Source organism: Anolis sagrei, chromosome 1, assembly GCF_037176765.1.
Source record: "Anolis sagrei isolate rAnoSag1 chromosome 1, rAnoSag1.mat, whole genome shotgun sequence".
Taxonomy (NCBI): domain Eukaryota; kingdom Metazoa; phylum Chordata; class Lepidosauria; order Squamata; family Dactyloidae; genus Anolis; species Anolis sagrei.
In genome coordinates, this window is record NC_090021.1 from 206,152,125 (window position 1) to 206,172,108 (window position 19,984).

The 19,984-nt window shown below is 37.7% G+C and overlaps 1 protein-coding gene across 1 annotated transcript in view; it reads right to left on the bottom strand.

The window, feature by feature from the left end:
• KIF5C (kinesin family member 5C) overlaps positions 1–19,984 on the bottom strand; it is a 101,320-nt gene that overhangs the window by 60,783 nt on the left and 20,553 nt on the right. Inside the window, exons 2-3 of the mRNA XM_060776445.2 lie at positions 15,187–15,277; positions 7,133–7,206 (exon numbers count right to left, since the gene is read on the bottom strand). Of these exons, the coding sequence (XP_060632428.1) occupies positions 7,133–7,206; positions 15,187–15,277 (165 nt within the window). The remainder of the gene's footprint in view (positions 1–7,132; positions 7,207–15,186; positions 15,278–19,984) is intronic.

Genomic DNA, 19,984 nt, shown 5'->3' on the forward strand with positions numbered 1-19,984 from the left:
CTTTATACCTTTGAAGTCAAGAAACTAAAAAGAAAAGTGTTGTCATGGCCAATTTTAATAGGATTCACATTAGGACATTTCTCAGTACATGAACTGAAGTCATTACTGCAAGACAAATCATAAACACTCATACTCTTTCTGTCTTTCATTTCTTTCTCTCTTATATATACACACACACACACACCAGGAAAAATCTACCCAATATATATTACAAAAACATGCTTAACGTGAAAAACATAAGAGAAACAACATGAAAAGGGGAACAGAAGACATCTCTGAATCACAGGTTGGGGAAACTGTGGTCCATCCTTTCAAGGATGTTTCATAGTCCTCAAGGCCCTCTCATACCACCTATGTCTAAAAATGTTCCAATGCCTTGTTTTCAATCCCCTACTGCCTTGACAAAGTTCAATCCCACAGCCCTGGAGTAGAGGTGTGAAGGCAAGGGAGGGAGGCAATTGAGGGAAATTGTTCTTTTTCCATTTTAAAGATTTTTCTCCCAGAGAAAATATAAAAAATATATAGGAGAGTGTCTGAGAAATGCTGAGGGATTTTGGTTGAAATAAAAAGCAGACTTGGCTCTCTAGAATTTATAATCCTAATTTCTATTTTCTGACTATCGTATGTACTCATGTATAAGTTTACTTCAGGTATAAACCAAGGGAAGGTTTTGTAGTCAAAAGTATGTATACTGATGTGACATAAATTGAGGGTCATTTCACAAAGAGGGGAAAGCACCAGCACCACCTCAGTATTCTAGCCACAACCTCCATTTTCGCTCCCAGGTATTCAGAACTGGAGCCTGGACAGAGAAAGTTGAGGGACTGGTACTTCTTTTAGGTTCTCCCTGGATGGACTAAGCTCTCATGTTTCACCACTGTACTGTAGAACCCCCGTGGCACAATGGGTTAAACCCTTGTGCCGGCAGGACTGCTGACCAAAAGGTCAGCGGTTAGAATCCAGGAAGTGGGGTGAGCTCCCATCTATTAGTTCCAACTCCCATGCAGGGACATGAGAGAAGCCTCCTACAGGATGGTAAAACATCCGGGTGTCCCCTGGGCAACATGCTTGAAGATGGCCAATTCTCTCACACCAGAAGCAACTTGCAGTTTCAATAAGAGCTAAAATACAATATCCACATTGATCCAGGGATAAATCAAAAGAGGATTTTCAGATCAATTTTGTCTAAAAATTTCCAGATGTATACATGAGTGCATACAGTATTTGGTGAGGGCGAAAATGCAGGTGGGGTGGAGTTTAAAAAATGGGAAAGGGCTCAGACAACACCCACATCTTCCCCTGTGGTCGCTCAATAATACTTCTAGAAGGGTCAGCTGCTACATATCTACATTATTTGGTTGTTAAAGTATTTTGCAATAAATCTGTGATGAGGAACCACGAGTAAATATATTAGTTCTCTGTTTCTTTCACAAACAAGGGAGACACCAGATCAGTCAGTTTTCATTATGATTTTCAGTCACAGTTCTCTTCCAACACGACACCAAAAATACAACAGAACTAGAGGGGAGGTGCCAGTCAGAGAGAAATTAGGGAAATTAAACGTCAAAACCAAGAGACTGTGCAGAGCTGCCTGACTCAAGAATCCTCTGCTGTTTCTTCAATCCTCCCTTTCTTTGCTGTATTCTACTGCTGTATAGGTAAAAAAAACTGGACTGAGTTTACTCTTAAATTCTTCCCACTGATGAAGAATTTATCTTCGTAATTAATCTTCGTAATTAATGCTAAATCTCCTTTAACAATATGTTAAGAATGTTTTTAGTTTTTGTTAATAGCTTCTTGCTCTAAATTGATCAGGCTGTCTTCTTTGGACAAAGCCTTTAACTGACACAACAAGGCAACATAATAATATACATATTTTACTGTTCAGTTTTCAATGATACTATAAAACTGTGCTGACCACTACAGTACCAAGTAGAGATTTTTGACTTTTCTCCATATTCTGGTAGATTTTTTTTTGCCTGCTCTGTATTGAATGTATAGAAGGCAAAGGTTTGTGAGGGAGAGCTTATTGATTATCAGGTTAATTTGGTCTCATTTGATTTTATTTGACCTGCAGTTAAATTTTCATGCTGCCTAGATTAAGTCGGCCATATTTGGCTTAGGTTACAGTGGACCCTTGATATCTGTTGGGGTTTGGTTCCAGTCCTTCCACTCCCGTGAATATCAAAATCCATGGGTGCTCAAGTCACATTATGTACTAAAACTGCATCCCTTATATAAAATGGGAAAATGTTAGTTTTTTTGAATATGTTCAAATATATTTTCAGGTGTAGAAAGTTGAATCTGCAGAATCCATAGATATATAGGGGTTACTGTAACTCTGCAAATGCAGCTTGCCTCTGCTATAGAGGATCTGACCTTGAATATTTAGAAGCTTTTCCATGTTGGAAGCTCTAGTGAAATCCTCAACTAAAAAGGACTTTATTTTAAGGAATTTGTGACATCTCTTCCCATCCCTCTTCCCACCCACCCTCCAAAAGCTATGTTTAATAGTATTACAAGAAAAGTCTAGAATTAAAAGGAGGATTAATAAAGATCTAATGTAGGCTGGGTGCTGTGTTTAAAGCCTCGTAAGAAGACGAATCATATAACAAGAGGCAGCGAACACTCCCCTCTTTTCCTACAATAATCCAGCCCCATAATTCTGAATCTAAATTGGCTTTTCAAGAGATTTTCCCTCCACCAACTCAAGCACCACAGACATTTTGATTTAATTACATTTTGAGCTGGAGGATTATTGTGCCATCCCCCCATCTGCAAAGAAGAAGCGGGTGATCGCACTTGCCTGATCCACCTCCAATCGTATTCTCTAAAAAAGGTAGGAAATACTGAGCTAAAGAAGAAATGGCATTTATTCTGTCTTTATGTTAAAGAGTGGGAGTGGAAAAGCTACTGAGAGCAATCATATGATATCAGTACAATAAACAAAAGGCTGCTTTTTGTCTCTTTCCTTATGGAAAAATAAAGGCTTATAATTCCTGTGGATTTTTTAAAATAAAAACTTTTAAAATACAAACATGTTTGAACAAAAGCAAACTTTTGTTCTCTCCCAACTCTATGAGTCTATGAAACAAAATCCATGTTAAAAATCAAAGCACAGACAACGGCAGCGCTGTCCAGACATTCTGTGTCCTCGGAGAGCAGCCCTGGAACCCTTCCATCAATCACACTTTCGTATCATATGGAGCTGAGTGCATAAACAGCATATCCATCTAAAACCAGGAGTTTTGCTTTCTCTTTAAAACTGTTATTTCATTTGAATTGAAAGTTTGGGTAGTTGCACATTAGAGAAAACAGAATGGGGAGAAGCAAGAAACTATGGATCGCAAAATGCGATACCTGTATGCATATGCTTTAAAATATTTGGATTTTTAACTTGATAAATCAGATATCCTTATGGGTAATTTTAAGACAAGCACACATTAAACAAATGTCCATTTTTGTCTGATCTCTCATTTTCTTTACCAGAAAGTTATTCAAAAGGGGAGGGGTGTTTTCAGTTTCATTCAGCAGAGATTCGGCCCATTGGCTACAATGGGACACTTTAAAGGCTCAATCATCAGCCATTTTAATGCCTATCTGCATGAAACCTATCTCAGTTTTAGACCCCATTCACAACTGCAGGCCTGCCAAGTTTCAAAACAATTCACCAATCTACTGATTTTTTAGAATTACTTTAAGTTTTAACCATCACATTTGGGAATTATAGTCACTGGTTGTGTCCATTTTTAACCAATCAGAGAATGGACACCACCAGGCCTTTTATTGGCTGAGAGACACATAGAGAGAAAAACGGAGAGGAACTTGGCCACCCTATGCTAGTGCCACTAGGAAAGTAAGTTCCCAGGGCCCTCTCTGGAGGAGGAGATAACTTTCCGAGACAAAAATGGAGGAGGATTCTTCTGCCGGGGAGAGAAAAAGATGCCGCAGATCCACCTGCCTCAGATATTTTGTAGACTTAACTCTTTCTGAAAATATCATCTCTCTGAATCTGTTTATCTTGTCTTTCTGTCTCTCTTTTCCCCTTTCTGTTTTCGGAAATTAAACGAAAATGGCCCTACGCAAATTACAAATATTTTCTTTAACAGTGATTTGGGCCCAAGTCTAGTGTGCAAGCTACAACCTGTAAGGATGATAGTTATAGATTTTGGAAGATATCAATGCTAGCCTGAAAGGTCATTGGACAAGAAAGAAGTATTTGATCACGATTCCCTCTGGTGTGTCAATCTTTTTCAAAATAAATTGTTGTTCCAAATAATGTACCGAGCAATCCTTAAACTGCATCTTTACAGCGTATGACTTCTATCCTAATGTCGGCTATCAAAGAACAATGACTTCACAATTCCAATTATTACATAGAATTGGGAAAGGTTATAAAAGACAACACTATTCCTTAAGCGCATTAGAAAAGCCTCTGCACTTATTTACTGCTCCAATTGCTTGCATACACAAACACATACTTGTAAACAATTTTGCCAAGGTTGGATATACTGTATATTAAATGTTCCCAATTCACAAAATGCAAATGGAACAAAGTGAATTAATTCGAAGTACAACATTCTACTATCTTGAATGTCAACCTCTGCACAAATTCATCTTAGTGGTTGCCTTCTAGGCAACATTCATTTTTAGGAATAGTATTTTATATTTCCTAAAGTTAATTACAGAAATGAGAATTTAAATCAAGAAACTAGAATTTATCTGCCCTTTACTGTTCACCATATATTTTTTAATGTTACTACTTTTGCTGTAATGGTTTCTAAAATGTTATTTATCACTAATCATAATAAGAGGGCATACTCAATCATAATGAGATCTTGGCATGACATTATGAAAACTAATCAGAAATAATTTGGCAAAAACATGAAACCACAATGTTTTCCTGAATAAATGAATAGCCAGCTTCTATTATCTGCCTTGTTGACAAGAATTAAGAGCAGCGGCTAAGAGCTTTCTGTAGGACTTTACAGCCGTAAGTCCCTAGTAAAATCAGCACAATAGGAAGTCAGTTATTGTGACAGATGTCCCTTTGGAAGGAAAACAAGCAACTGTGTGACATAGGCCTACAGCAAGCAGCCAAGAAAAGGCAAACACCAGTCTGAGTACATTAAAATGTATTAAACAAAGCACACTTAATACATGTTGAGAGCAGAGATCTGTGCATTATTAAAATATTAAGACTGTATTGCTTCCTGCCCCTATGACATTAACAACAGCATGTTGTGTTACTTAATTTCAGCTTGAGTTGCATTTTTATTTATCAAAATAAGAAGCGAGGAGCCTTTGAAAGAAGCTTATCTGTCACTGCCAAATGTCTACAAATACAGTCTCCTGCAGTGACCAGAAAAGATATTCTGACAATAAGCAGGAGGGAAATCAAACTGAGGGGAAACAAATTTATATAAATCATTAGCAAACCGGAGACACAAGAAGAATGGCACCAGACGACTCCATGTGATGCTGCATTTCAGAAATGGCATAGGTTGGAAGAATAGGGTCGCCATAAATAAATAAGCACACAATTTTCTCCAACAGGACTTCAGCACCAAGCATAGAAAGGATGCAATTTTCCTCCCTGGAGCAGATAGCAAGCAAGCTCTATTTTCTGAAGTGCCCAGAGATCTTTTTGCTTTCAAACAACACAGAGAACAATACACAAATGAAGTGGTAGACACACAATCATTTATCAATTTTCTCCCTGGGAAAACCCTGATAAGTTGTGGAAAACAGTATGGAAACCCCTGGATTTACACTGTGAGGAATCAACCATTGACTCAGGGGGGAAAGAGTAAAATTACCTTCCGACACAGCAACCTTGTGAAGTGTCCTTGTGACACTGAATTCTAGCTCATATACTCTTAAGATTGTAACCATATGAGCAAGTAGACACCGCAATTTAGTGTTATCCAAACCACATGGGATTAAAAAACAAAGTGATTAAAATGATAACCTAAAAGGACCTCACTGGGAGGATGCACTTCCTTTATTCAGTATAAGATGCTCTTGACCTACAGAATAGTATCTAGTGTGACTTCAGCCATTCAGAGTCAACTTTGGGTTTTGCAGCTGAATCTATTCTGGTGGATGCCATTTCACAAGATCTTTTATATCTCGCTGAAGATGTATAAACCACTCTTCAAAAAAAAAAGTAAGAATTTTCACCTATATCTCTGCCTTCCACTGGATGATTAACAGTGGGAAATCCAACACAGTACCCAAAAATGAACATGTACTATATTTATTCGTGTATAAGTCAAACTTGTGTGTTAGTCAAGGGTAGAGTTTGGGAGTGACAATTATGGATTTTGATAAGACCCATGGATAGGTTGAACCTTGGACCTGCTGGAAGAGATTCAACAGCTTAATGAGTTGTCAAAACTTAAAACACAATTAAAGATCCATTTCTTCTGGCAGGCCTACCCAGTCAATTTAAAGCCATGAATTTTAACTTTACATTTTATCAGTATTTATTATTATATTTGTGCTCTGTATTTTCTCATATGTGTGTGTGTGTTGTATTGTGTTTTTTCTTTATGTTTTTACTGCCCTGTCTTAAGTTGTGAGGAAAGGCTGGGAACAAACAAAATTTATGATTATGATTATTCTGTAGAAAGGAGAAATGCTCAGTGGTTCCTTTTGTATATGAATAAAGACAGAATTGTAGATAAGTAGCCCAGCTCTACATTTTGTAGACTTATTCCAGAGTATATACAGCATAGGGACCTAAATATCTTTATTCAGAATAAAATCTGTGAGTTAGGAAAATTCCAATAAATGTACAAGCATAGGCATACCCAATTGTCATGCCAGCAATCCCTAGTGGGATTGAGAGGAGAGCCTCCCCAGCAGATCTTATGGCTGGAGTTACAATTAAAATATATACCTGTTCCAACTTACATACAGATTCAACTACTGAACCTATCTTCTTCATAACTTGGGTACTGCCTGTACATGCATCTGCTCTAAAATTCAAAACACAAAACACTGCATTTTATTAATGAAACTATTTTCATTTCATCTTGTTTGCTGTTTTAGTAACAGCACTTAATTCAGTGATCTGAATCCAGTGTCATTGCTGTCACTATATTTATATTTTAAAAATCATTCTTACCTCCATGGTATGTGTTTTTCCTGAAGATGTTTGACCATAAGCAAAAATTGTGCCATTGTAGCCCTCGAGGACATCTAAGAGGCAGAGAAATGAAATAGATTATCTTGGGAATATTAAAAATGAAGCTAAGGAAAACAATACAATGTGTATCTTCTAGTCAGGAAGAAGAGACAGAGAAAGGGAGACAATGGGAAATGAAATGCAACTTTGGTAGAAAATGTGCAGATTGTCATGTTGCTAGGATAACATAAAGAGACAGGATTTCCAGAAAGCCAGATCTAATTTAGATAATAACATCATTTATTCCTTCCTATTACTTTTCTGAATACATGGATATGGGTTTATTCAGAGTAGTCAGTTTGAAAGGTTAAGGAAAGGAGAAAATTATGTGCACTTTGGACTGCCTCATTTTCAAAGGAAATGAATGGGCACATGATATGATATTTATCTGATATTTATCTACTACTTTTTCTCGAGTTGACATTGTGTTCTTTGCCTTTGTCTCCTTGTTTAATTGGGAATTGCAGGGTTGTATTATTTAAAAAAGGTTGGATGCAGGCTACTTATTATTTTAGACTGTAAGATCTCCTCTTGGCACAGTCTTTTCAAAAAACATTAACATATATGCTCATGACATTTGGAAAGATATCATATAACAATATCTGGAAAGTCCTTCACACAAGCAGTTGTCAAACAAGATTGCAAAATTTGTTGTTGTCTCAACACGTTATGGTAACACGTCTTACTGAATTATAAGTTTGTGATATCTTTGAGCATTACTATTTCCATGTAACCAAAACAGTCAAGAAGTTGCAAACATTCACAAGTTGCAAACATTCAAAGAAATTTGAGAACGTAATACTACTAAAGATTTTAACATCTGAGAAGTCCATTTTAATTTAACTTCAGTGACTTTGGCTGGCACACACATTATATAACCTAAAGGAATTCACAAACAGAAATGTAACAACACAAAGTTGCCCTATACATTTTAAATGCATGGTTTTGCTAATGCACTTAACCATAATTGTTATTTTCCATCTCTAAAACAAAAGATGTTCATTGTTCCAAGTCTTGAACAAAGCTGACAGCTAGATGTACTTCACAAAGCCGGAAAAACAGAAAACCTGTCCAAGTGCTAACCACTCTAGTTCAGATGGCTTAAAGGGGAATTCGCCTGCATCTATGGAGCTGTCCAGAGGAATAGTGCTGACTGGAGTGTCTTAAAAAAACGACTGTGGGCTTTCATGAACATGAAATTTTGGTTGCTTCCACTGAAGCCAGCATAGATCAATACACAGAAATAAAGTGAGATGCTTATACTAGAGAAGAATATGGTTGTTCCTCTTATCATTTAATGCCACTTTCACAAAAATAGGGAAAGCGAAAACTCATAGAGTAGTACAATATCCAGTGCAGTCTCCAAAAAAAAACCCAGAAAGAGCAACCTGAAAAGTTTGTTCCTGTTTCTTCCACATTTATGCATTGTTACATTGACAAGAATAGTAACAATGTGGCTCCCGTCACAAGGTTAACTCAGTATTATAATCGCACATGGGTTTAAATTAAAATGATCTGCACAACATGTCAGCGTGGACATTCCTGGTACTGGACAGAAACTTTCATCCTGATCCCTCTTTTCTTGAACTGGTCATTAACCATAATAAATTGAACTTGAACTATATCCTGTCATTGCATTCAACAGTTCTTCAACTGGGTTTTTTACTTGGTTTTCATCAATTAGACCTGTTGTCCCATTCACTTTTCTCCTCTGACTCACTGGTTTGCCCAAGAGGTCTTGACTCTCCCTGAAGTTAAAATGTTCTCACAACCAATGAGATTGTGTCCCCCAAATATAAAGAATTAGGGAAACACACCCAAATACACACTCCTTTCTTCAAAATAAGGTATTTCCTTCAACATTTTTATGACATTTCTCAATTATGTTTTTGTTCCCCATTTTAGCAGACAAGGAACACGTTAAAGCAGGCACCCTCCTAAAATATTTCCCATTGCTACACTCCCCCCAAACTTTCAAATTTTATTCAGCAAAGATGATGAGGGCTGGAAAACCCTGAGATGGAGAAGACAGACCTGAATACAGTGAGGACAAGAGAGTGGGGACAAGATGAGGAAGAGTATGGAGAACAGGAGAGATTATAAGGAGTGGAGAAGGTGAAGGTGAAGGGACTAGGTGGTTGCGTAGGTGGGAGTACTGAGGAAATGAAAAGTCTAAATGGGAAAGAATGGAGAAGGAAAGGCCACAGAAGCCATGGACAGGACATGAAAGGGGAGGGTAAAGGCAAGGACCTTGATAAAGCTGGAGGGAAAGGCCAGCAGAAGTTTTGGTGACTCCCATTTCTTCACATTTGCTGTTGTTTGCTTGGGCGAGGCTGGACTCACATTTCCTCTATTCATTTGTGAAGACTTACAATGGGAAAAGAAAGTGAAGGAACTAGTGGAAGGGACTTTATAAGCAATCCTGAAGTGGTCTTGCTGGCAGGGTTTTGCCTTAGACACCAGGATCTTGCCTGAATTAAAGGAGGTCCTCAGCATTCCTCTGCTTGGTATATATTGTGTGTGTGTTTCTGCTACTGCTTTTTTTTCTTTTTGCTTGTATACACCCTGGCCTATTGACTACAAATAACCTAATACATTTGACCTATTGTCCCATTAGCAGAAGTGGGAAGATTCACAGCCCCTTAACGTATAGCCAATTCCATTGAATATCTTTAACCATGCTATCATAAACCCCCTTGAAGCTGTAAACTAAACCACAGCCATAATATCATATAACTTGGAAACTGATAACTTGATCTTGACCCAGTAAGTTCGCAATCACAAATTCCAAAGAGGTCAGTGTCTTGAAGGCAGTATAACACATGTGAATGTTCAAAGAAGTGGGCAGTTGGAAATGCCTACAGCTATTGACTTGATCTATTCACATTGTTCGAGCCTTCATCCAATCAATGTTTTGAAAAATAATCAGAATATAAATCTCAAAGTTTATATAGACCAAATTCTTTCCAATCTTCATAATAAGCTCACTCATCTTCCTCAAAAAACAGGGAATGATTCAAAGCAGACTAAAAGGAGATGACACTGAAATTAATTACTACTGACATTTCTTCCCATTTCCAATAAAAAATTTTTTTTTTCCATCAGGGGAGAAGGGTTTTTTTTTTTTAAGAAACTGGGAAAAATACTAACCTCATTAGGCTATAGAGCCTTATATTGTTAAATTCTAAAAGTAGCCAAGTTTTCACAGACTCTTTGTCCATTAATTGAATAATTTACCTCACCTGACTAGCTGAATAGTAAAGATGCAGATAAAAAAATTGCCAATCTATTCCATTGTATCGTATTTAAATTCTGTGTTATGATTAATAATACAGTACAATCAAATTTCCATGGACTCAATATCCCCAGTTTCCATTCACTCATGCTCCCAAAAAACATTTCCTCCGGAAATGTGTGTGGACCTCTATAGGTCCTCCATCGTAATTCTATGGTATGCTTCAAACCCAAGGATGGGCTAAGTATTCACTTTGCTAATATCAGTGGTTTCAGGTATCCGCATGGGATCTTGAAATGCATAGAACTATTCATCAGTGGAATATGCTGCCTTGGAATGTGATGGAGTATCCTTCGATTGAGGTTTTTAAAAAGAGGCTGGATGTCCATCTGTTAGAAGTGCTTTGATTGCACATTCCAAGAGGACTGGATGATCCTTGGGTCTCTTCCAACTCTATTTTTCTAACAAGTATTTGAATTTTTCTCTCCCATACTAAGGCAAAGTTACAATACATTACTTTGACTTGCCTTTATTCGTTCATAAAGACTGTCCTTGTTCCATAATACTTTTCAATATACATTGAAAACCCATTATTGAATCCCTGCATGCTACAGCAAGGTCACTAGTGAATAGATTTAAGAGACTTTTTAACCCTGTGTGCGTATTCCATGAAGATGAGAAGAGGGGTTTAATCTGAGCTCGCTGGCAAATAGTTCTATTACCAATACAAATAGGATTAGAAAAAGGGGACATGCCTGTTTTCTCCCTTTCAGAATTTGAAATGTGGCAAAATGTTCTATTTTTCATTGATGAAATATGTGAGCAGACTGCGACAGACTGCAAGCTTCCTTCGAGCAAGAATCACCTCTTCTTTCTCACATAATTCATAAAATATTTCATACATAGTTATCATCACACACAATGAAAACTCGTCCTAACTGTCCTAAGTATAGGACAGTTTTGTCTGAATAAAAATATTAGGAAGACACACATAGACATTTTCAAAGCTTAGCCTCAGACATCCTTCCCCCATCCATATATTCTACTGTAACAATCTGCAATAGTGCCAAGCATAAATAAACTAAACGTGGCAGTCAATAGTTTATTCTATGTGGATTGAGGTTCGCCCGGTAGCTATTTATTCCAATGAAATCATTAAAATATCATTTTGCCTTTATCTAAGGTTCCAGATGTCCCTTGTAAACAGCTACAGTAAAAAAGAAAAATGTTCATCCGGCTGCCTATATTATCCGTTTCTCATTTCCATGCACTCCAGCAACACCATCTAGTAACCATGGTGCTTAATTCCATTCGGTCAGCAAGATTCAGCTGATACAACAGCCATTTCCCTACACAGCAAATGGACTAGAGTCTTTTATTCTCCTAACCACAATCAACCAGTGCAAGAAAAAAAGAGAAAAGCAGGGGAACTAATTTATAGGAGACGGCTATTGAAGCTGAAAAAAATAATATTAAAATATTCCAAAGGAGGAGCTGCTATGTTCCCTTACCAAGGCCTCCACTGCTTGCCTCCTACAAAATTCATCTGTAACTCCTTGGGTAATTGAATAAAGAAATAAAATATATGTTATGCAATATTTAGGAAGATGGGGAAGGGAGCACATATTGCTCATCCCTGTGCTTTTCTGATATGAATTCCCAAGTTCAAGGGAAAAGGTCAATGTAGTAATGCTATCAGGATCCAAATTAATGGAGAAATAAATTACTGAACAGGAACAATGGCCTCCACAATAAGCAGGTTTCGAAAACTATGTTTGTAATTCTAACTTACAGTTGCACAATAAACACCAAAACTAAGTTGCCAGTGTAAACATATAAAGGGATAAAATTATTAAAAATATTATTTTAACAAAATAACCACAGAATTATTGGTTATTCTAATAAAGTTAATAGCTATCATAAGAAAATAGTGGTTGAACAAGTAAACTCTAGATAGAAAAATATAACCAAAGCAATAGCTACACTTGAGCCAGACTATGGTCAAGGTTGTGGGAAGCTTACAAATCTGAACAGATTAAAAAGTAAAGGCCTCAGAGCCTGCAATTCACTCTTTCCTCACTCCATTTTAAGTGTCCTCTCATTAACTTCTTGGCGTTAATAGAAAAAAAATTCTACTGCTTTTTAACTCTATTATACAAAAGGATTCTTCTAGAAATAGTAGACAGTAGACCCTTGATCTCTGTTGTGTTTGGTCTCAGGACCTCCCACGGATACTAAACTCCATGGGATGCGCAAATCTCGTTATGTATAACGACATAGTAAAAAAGTGTCCCTTATACAAAAATGGCAAAATCAAGGTTTTCTTTTTGGATTTTCAAAAATATTTTCAAGCTGGGGATGGTTGAATCCCAAATGCAGAGGGCCACCTGTATAGACTAAAGGCAATTTCCAAGAAATGTTGTGAATACTTAGTGTTTATTTCAAAAAATCTTTGCCCATTACATTTACACACTTTAGAGCAGACATGGGCAATCTTTGTCCCTCCAGGTGTTTTTCAACTTCAGCTCCCAGAAATCCCAGACAGCTCACCGGCTGTTAGGAATTGTGGGAGTTGAAGTCCAAAACACCTGGAGGACCAAAGTTTGCCCATGACTGCTCTAGGTCAATGAGGTCCAATATCTCTTTCATTCTCCCTGTATATCTCCACCTCTCCTTTCCTTCATGTCTGATGCCATATTTAATTTCCCTGGCTCAATGCTATGCAATGCTGGGATTTGTAATGTGGTGAGGCAGCAGCATTCTTTGACAAAGAAGGCTAAATACCTTGTAAAACTACAGCTTATGGGATCTCATAGCAACGAACCAGAGTAGTTAAAGTAGTGTGGAACTGCATTCAATTCACAGCATAAGTACACCCCAAGGAAGCTGAGGCAGAATAAACAGGACAGACTCCTGGAGGGAAGGGCTATCTATTTCTGTGGTTTTCCTTTCCATTGCTTGGAAGCAGAGGCGGCCGTAGGTAATTTTCAATGGTAAGCAAACAGTATTTCCCCCCCCCCCCCCCCCCAACCAATCACTGATATATATTTTCTGTTTGTCTTGGGAGTTCTGTGTGCCATATTTGGTTCAATTCCATCATTGGTGGAGTTCAGAATGCTCTTTGATTGTAGGTGAACTATACATCCCAGTAACTACAACTCGCATATGTCAAGGTCTATTTTCCCCCAAGAGCACCTCAAGAGCACCCCTGGGCAAAATCAACTATACTGCAAATGCTTATTTTGCGTAATGGGTTGAGCTGCCCCTGCTTGGAAGCTTTGGTGCTTTTTAAAAAGGGATTCTAATCACACAGGAATGATAATGTACACTGTATTGTCGAAGGTTTTCATGGCTGAAATTACTGGATTGTTGTGAATTTTCCAGGCTGTATGGCCATGTTCCAGAAGCATTCTCTCCTGATGTTTCACCTGCATCTATGGCAGGCATCCTCAGAGGTTAAGAAGTCTGTTGGAAACTAGGAAAATGGGGTTTCTATATCTGTGGAATGACCAGGGTGAGAGAAAAAACTCTTGTCTGTTTGAGGTAGATGTGAATGTTTCAATTGGCCACCTTGATTAGCATTTAATAGCCTGACAGATTCAAGGTTGGCTTCTTACTGTCTAGGAGAATCCTTTCTTAGGAGGTGATTAGCTGTCCCTTAATGTTTCTTATCTGGAACTCCTATTTTTTAGTGTTGTTCTTTATTATCTGCTATGATTTTAGCATTTTTTAAAATACTGAAAGCCAGATTTTGTTCATTTTCATGGTCTCTTCCTTTCTGTTGGAATAGTCCACATGCTTGTGGATTAATAATGTGCACCCTTTTTAGTCAAATTTCAGAGAGGGCACTTTTTGCTGGACCGTTCCGACTTGCAAACAAATTCAATTTGAGATCAAACCTACAGACTTTATCTTATCTGTAACTTGGGGACTGCCTGTAATTGTTTGTAAAGGGACAACGCAGAAGCAAAAAGATTAAGTGTCCAGCACATCGTTCATTTCCTCTATGGCATATGACACGAGTCTGTTACAATTCTGTGGGAATGCTATTTGATCCTTTCATGTGGCAATATCAGAAATATCTGAAACCTAAGCCTTTCTGCGTGCAAAAGTACTGTACTGCAGTGCTGAGCTATCATTTTGGAAGTCAAAGACAGGACAAATTGCAAGCAATATGCACTATTTCTTCCTCCACTTTCACTCTAAGACAGAAATAAAACAAAACAAAAACAAATCCCTGCTCCGTTCTCAAAAATATCTCAACAGCTTCCATATTTCACATATGACACTAGAGAAAAATCCACTTAAAATCTAATTTCTCCCTCCTGCAGAATTCTGAGGTTTGTAGTTTAGGGAGGAGCATTTAACAGCCTCACTAAACTACAAACCCCAGAATTCTGCAGGAGGTAGAAAGCAGATTTTAAGTGGATTTTTTATGTAGTGTGATGAAGTGGTAACGTGATAATTGCAAGTTCAGTACTTAAGTATCAACAACAATGGGGGGGAAATATAAAAATACACCTTAAACATAAAAGTAGAACAAATGCCTCTGAAAAATGCTAGAAACTGTTACTTGTCACAAATATAGAGAAAGCTTAATCCCAAAATTTACTTTTGAGATTGAACTTCATTATATCCTTATCAACATAGTAATTTTTGACTTATTAAACATTTCCTTTCCTATTAGTCAGACTAGGTTTTCTACCCAATTTCTATTTCTGTTCCACAACATGTAATAGATTCATTAAACATTGTTTACCTTTAACAATCTGCTTGGCACAAGTATTGTAGACCTGTTCCTGGGATGTATTGGGTGGTAACACTCTATCGAAGACATAGGGTTTTCCTTGCTGAAATTAAAAAAGAAAAAAGAAATATAAGTTATTAGCCAAGATCAGATCTGAATATTTATGTTCAACCAAACTTCGCTCCAGTGAATGCTCACAACAACTACGGTATAAGTACCATAATCTCTGGTCATGAAATAAAGTCAAGGGAGTCCTTGATTCCCTCCCAACTCTGATTCAAACAAGATTTTCTTATAGCACATAAAGACAAAGCCAACACTGCTGTCCCCACAGCTATCCCTAGCTTAGTATCAAAATACAGCCCACTAAAGAAAAAAACCCTAAAGTACTTGACTGTCAGAAATATTAAAAATTAACTGGGTATTTTTTATTACAAAAGTGTGAATCAAGCACTAAAAGAGTTAGTAGGCCAAGCCACTTTTTCCTCACTATTTCACATCTTTTTCCATACACTCTCTCTCTCTCTTGTTTCTTTCTCCTACCCCTCCTCCCCTCCTTCTCCCTCCCATTCTCTACCCTTTTTATTTCATACCTCTATTCTATGTTCTATTTATGCATTTGATGTTCTTATTTGGTATCAGCCACTGATTGAGGTTCTGGGTTTTAACCTGCCACTTTTAGACTTTTGCTTGCTGAGATGTTCCTGTGAGTATCTCTGTAGATCTTAGGAAGCTGTTTCTTGATTTAAGGCATTGGTTTCCTAGCCAATATCCAAACAGAGGATGGGCCAGAGATGTCAATGCCTTGGTCCTTTCATTACAGGCTGCTACTTCCCAGTGGTTGTCAGGTGTACAATACTGACTAAACAGTATAATTTATCCAGTGTTGGGTGTAGAATGACATTCGGTGATAATGCAGCATGTCTCCTTATGAGCCACATACACTGTTTTAATGTGGTGAGATAATAATAGCAACAACAACTTTATTTAGACCCCACCTTTCTCCCCGTGGAAACTGAAGGTGGCTAACACTCCATACTAGACAAGTTTAAAAAGTGCAATACAATTTTTTTTTAAAAAAAGTAACAGTATGGTAAACAGAATTAAAATATAGTAAATACACTAAAATGGCCTTTAAAACCCATATTGCCTCCAATCCATCCAGTCAGAGTTGACTTGAAGCCAGTTAAGAATAATACCCGTCTAGCCTTTACAAAGTCTGTCTACAGCAGAAACCCTTTTGTCTTCCCCTCTCAAATTCTTTTTCTCCACTCTTTTTCTTTCTTGCTTGTCTTTCTCTCCTGTTATATTGGATACTTTTCAGTCTTCCCAACTCTTCTAAGTCTTCCCCTTGCGAGAAACAAGAAGAGAGAGAGAGACAATCTGTCGTTTTTCTCTCTCTTTCTCTGGCAGATATATTTCTATATCCTCAAAAACTATTTGCTCATTATACAAATTAGAAGGTCAGTCAGGAAACTAGCCAGCATATATATAAACTGTTTCACACTCAAAATTTGCTACAGCTATGGAGAAATCAGAAACATAAAGACAAGTTTTCTAGACCCACCTAAACATGCTCCAAGAATCTGGACTAAAATCTGAAGGCCTCCTACATTTCAGACGATCACGCGTCTTAAGAAGGAATCTTACTTATGAGGAGCTTAATGTCTCCCACTCAAGTGTGTTAATGCATGCTAAAGTTTTCAACTAATCAAAATTATTTCATGTTTAGACCTATGGCATCACAGCCTAAAGATCCCCTTTAACAAACATTGTGTACATTTCATGGTCTTGGAGCTATCACAGGCACAGAGACATATTTATTATTATTGAACTTATCAAAACCAACAAAGCTAATGGCCAAGTAAGCAAATTCTTTGATCTATATCTGCTGTTTGCAAGTGATCTGAGACATGTTCCATAATCTCCTTCATACTTATTTTTCCTTAAAGAAGATTATAATCACATTTCAAAGTACAGAAAATTGCTCACAAAAAAAGTGCAAAACCAATTTCAACCTCAAATATTTGATCCATAACATTTACAAGGAACCCCCGGTGGCTCAATGGGTTAAACCTTTATGCCGGCAGGACAGCTGACCAAAAGGTCAGCGTTTCGAATCTGGGGAATGGGGTGCGCTCCTGTCTGTCAGCTCCAGCTCCAGCTCCCCATGTGGGGACATGAGAAAAGCCTCCCACAGGATGGTAAAACACCCGGGCATCTCCTGTGCAACATACTTACATATGGCCAATTCTCTCACACAAGAAGTGGCTTGCAGTGTCTCAAATCGCTCCTGACACAGAAAGAAATAACATTTACAGAAAAAGCCTTATTTGCAGTATTATCAAGGTCTGTTGACTACAAATATAACTTTTTAACTTAATATAAAAACGTCCATAACCTAACCTTGTATTAGTTCATATCACATGTTGCCTTCAAACAAATATTCAGTTCAGTAACCACTAAATGTTTAGTCCACTGAGATCTTGACATTTACTTCCTTTGACAAGCTTAAGCAGATAGTTTAAAGCTGAATGAATATATATGAAATGTGAACTATCATATATCATGTAAGACCAAGGTTACTCTATGCTGCCCAAACAGGGGAGAGTGTATTTTGTCTGGTCTTTCTTTATATCCTTTGGTATATAGTCACACTACTCCAGCGTCCTAAATAACAATGAAAAGAGCCCTTTAAAATTGATGCAAGCAATCTATCATAACTGTAGTCTCAATTCTGTAGCTGAAAGTATGGATTTTTATATTGAACTGAAAATGCCTATGAGTCAAGCAGCTTAAAAAAGAACCGAGAAAATGTCAGTTCTTTCAAAACAAAAGACCAGCTCATTCATTTTTGAAAGTTTATAGAAGAAGAATCATTATATTATTTCTACACTGCAGTCCTGGGGAAATACAAAGGTTTTCTACACATATGTGGATCGAAAATTGCAAGCTTCTCTCTTTCCCCTGACACCACTCTTTCGATCATTATTCGTTTTTACATTTCCAATCATTGTTAATTAACATTCATATTATCTTAGGACTGCCACTTCTGTTTTTCACTCTTCTCCTCTCTTTTTTCACACTGGCCTGTAAGTCTGATCATGTTTTGTTTCTTTCAGTTCACTGGCTACTTTAATCACTTCCAGATTCAATCTCTTCTTCTCCTTCTCCTTCTTTTGGCCTTTCAGGTTTATGCATTCTATACATAGCTCACTTAATAGCTTTGTCTTTACCCTTCACTTTAATTTTCAGATTTATTATGTTTTCCCTCATTTACATGTGCTCTCATTGGTGACTATGTGTGTTTGGAATATTGAATTGTGAAGACTGCATGGTCCTTTCAATCACTTTTCATCCTTACATTTATTGCAATTAGCCTATATTTTATTTTGCTATCTGCTCCTCTCCTTTGCATATAATTTTATTTTCTACATACACACACACACAAGCTGTATCCAGCCATGCGTTGCTGTGGCCCTGTGTGGTTAAATGGATATGAAAGAAAAGAGAAAGAGCTGGGTTCTAATACATGTAATTTTATAGTCCCTGTGGGTATGAAATCTTTTTTTCTTATATATGTGATTTCACAATGTTTGTGAGTATTCAATACTTTTGGTTGTTCTGATATAGAGATTGTGTGGTGTGCCGACTCTAGAAGACACAACATATTATTGTCCATGTGTGAAGCAATCCATATCTAAATGTATACCGCAGTGTTCTACCTACTGTCCCTGAATGTAAATATAGATATGTTGACGAATCAATGGATATAGATCTCTTTCTCTGGGTGGGGCTCCAAAGATGTCCCCCCTCTCTAAGCACATGTAGGTGCTTCCTAAATGCCTCTCTTCCCTTTCCTCTCAGTCATTTACCCTCAGGTCTCCCTGCAGGCATGTTCTGCCTCAGCCGTTGCCTTGGGAAGATTGCCACTCACAGTAGCAGAGCGGGGCCACAGGACCTGTTGGGTTTTACCTCAGTCCTTGCCACCTACACCTGCCTTTCTTCTCCTTCCTCCTCTTATTCCTTTTTTCGAAAGGGGAAAATTGCAAGCAGTGGGCATGGCCTTTTGAAATGTGGTGAGGCCTGATTGGAGAGGGACTATGTTCCCTGGTGGAGGGGCATGGCGAGAGATAGGGTTGCGAGGAGAAAAACCCACCGGCTTTCCTTTTTCCTTCCCTCTCTCGTGCGGGCATGGCTTCTGTGGAGGCATCCCCACAGAGGTAGAGGCAAGTACTTAGCAAAGTTACCTGTCTCAAGTGTGTTCTCAGTGTAGTAGTAGGCATATGAATAGCTTAAAACTCTCACCAGTTCGTATGCTGCCTTATGTCAAAATTTTGTAGCAATCCATGAAGTAGTTTTGGAGATATGTCTGTCACAAACAGACATATACATTTTTATTGATATAGATATATAAGCTCTGGTTAAAAAAAATCTCTGTGACTCACATAGAGCACTAGCTATGGAAAAATACTGCATTTTAATCTTCTAAATCAAGGTGATTTATGCTGGAAAGATAAAATGGAGCACAAATCCTCAAGCTACTACACCAAGGTAACAGCAACAACCATCATTAAGCTATGGCCAACATTTCCTTCAGGCTGTTCGCACATTAGCTTTCCATTAAAACTGTGTCATCTCGTAGACACAGCTCCCTACCTGGAGGCTGCGATGAACTGCAAGAATTCATTTACCGAATGTGCATATTCCACTTTGCAAATGCAACTCATTACATAAAATGCTATCCACTACCAGCAATCCTTGGCCTCGAGGCCTTGATAAAAGACAAAAACAAAATGCATTAACTAAA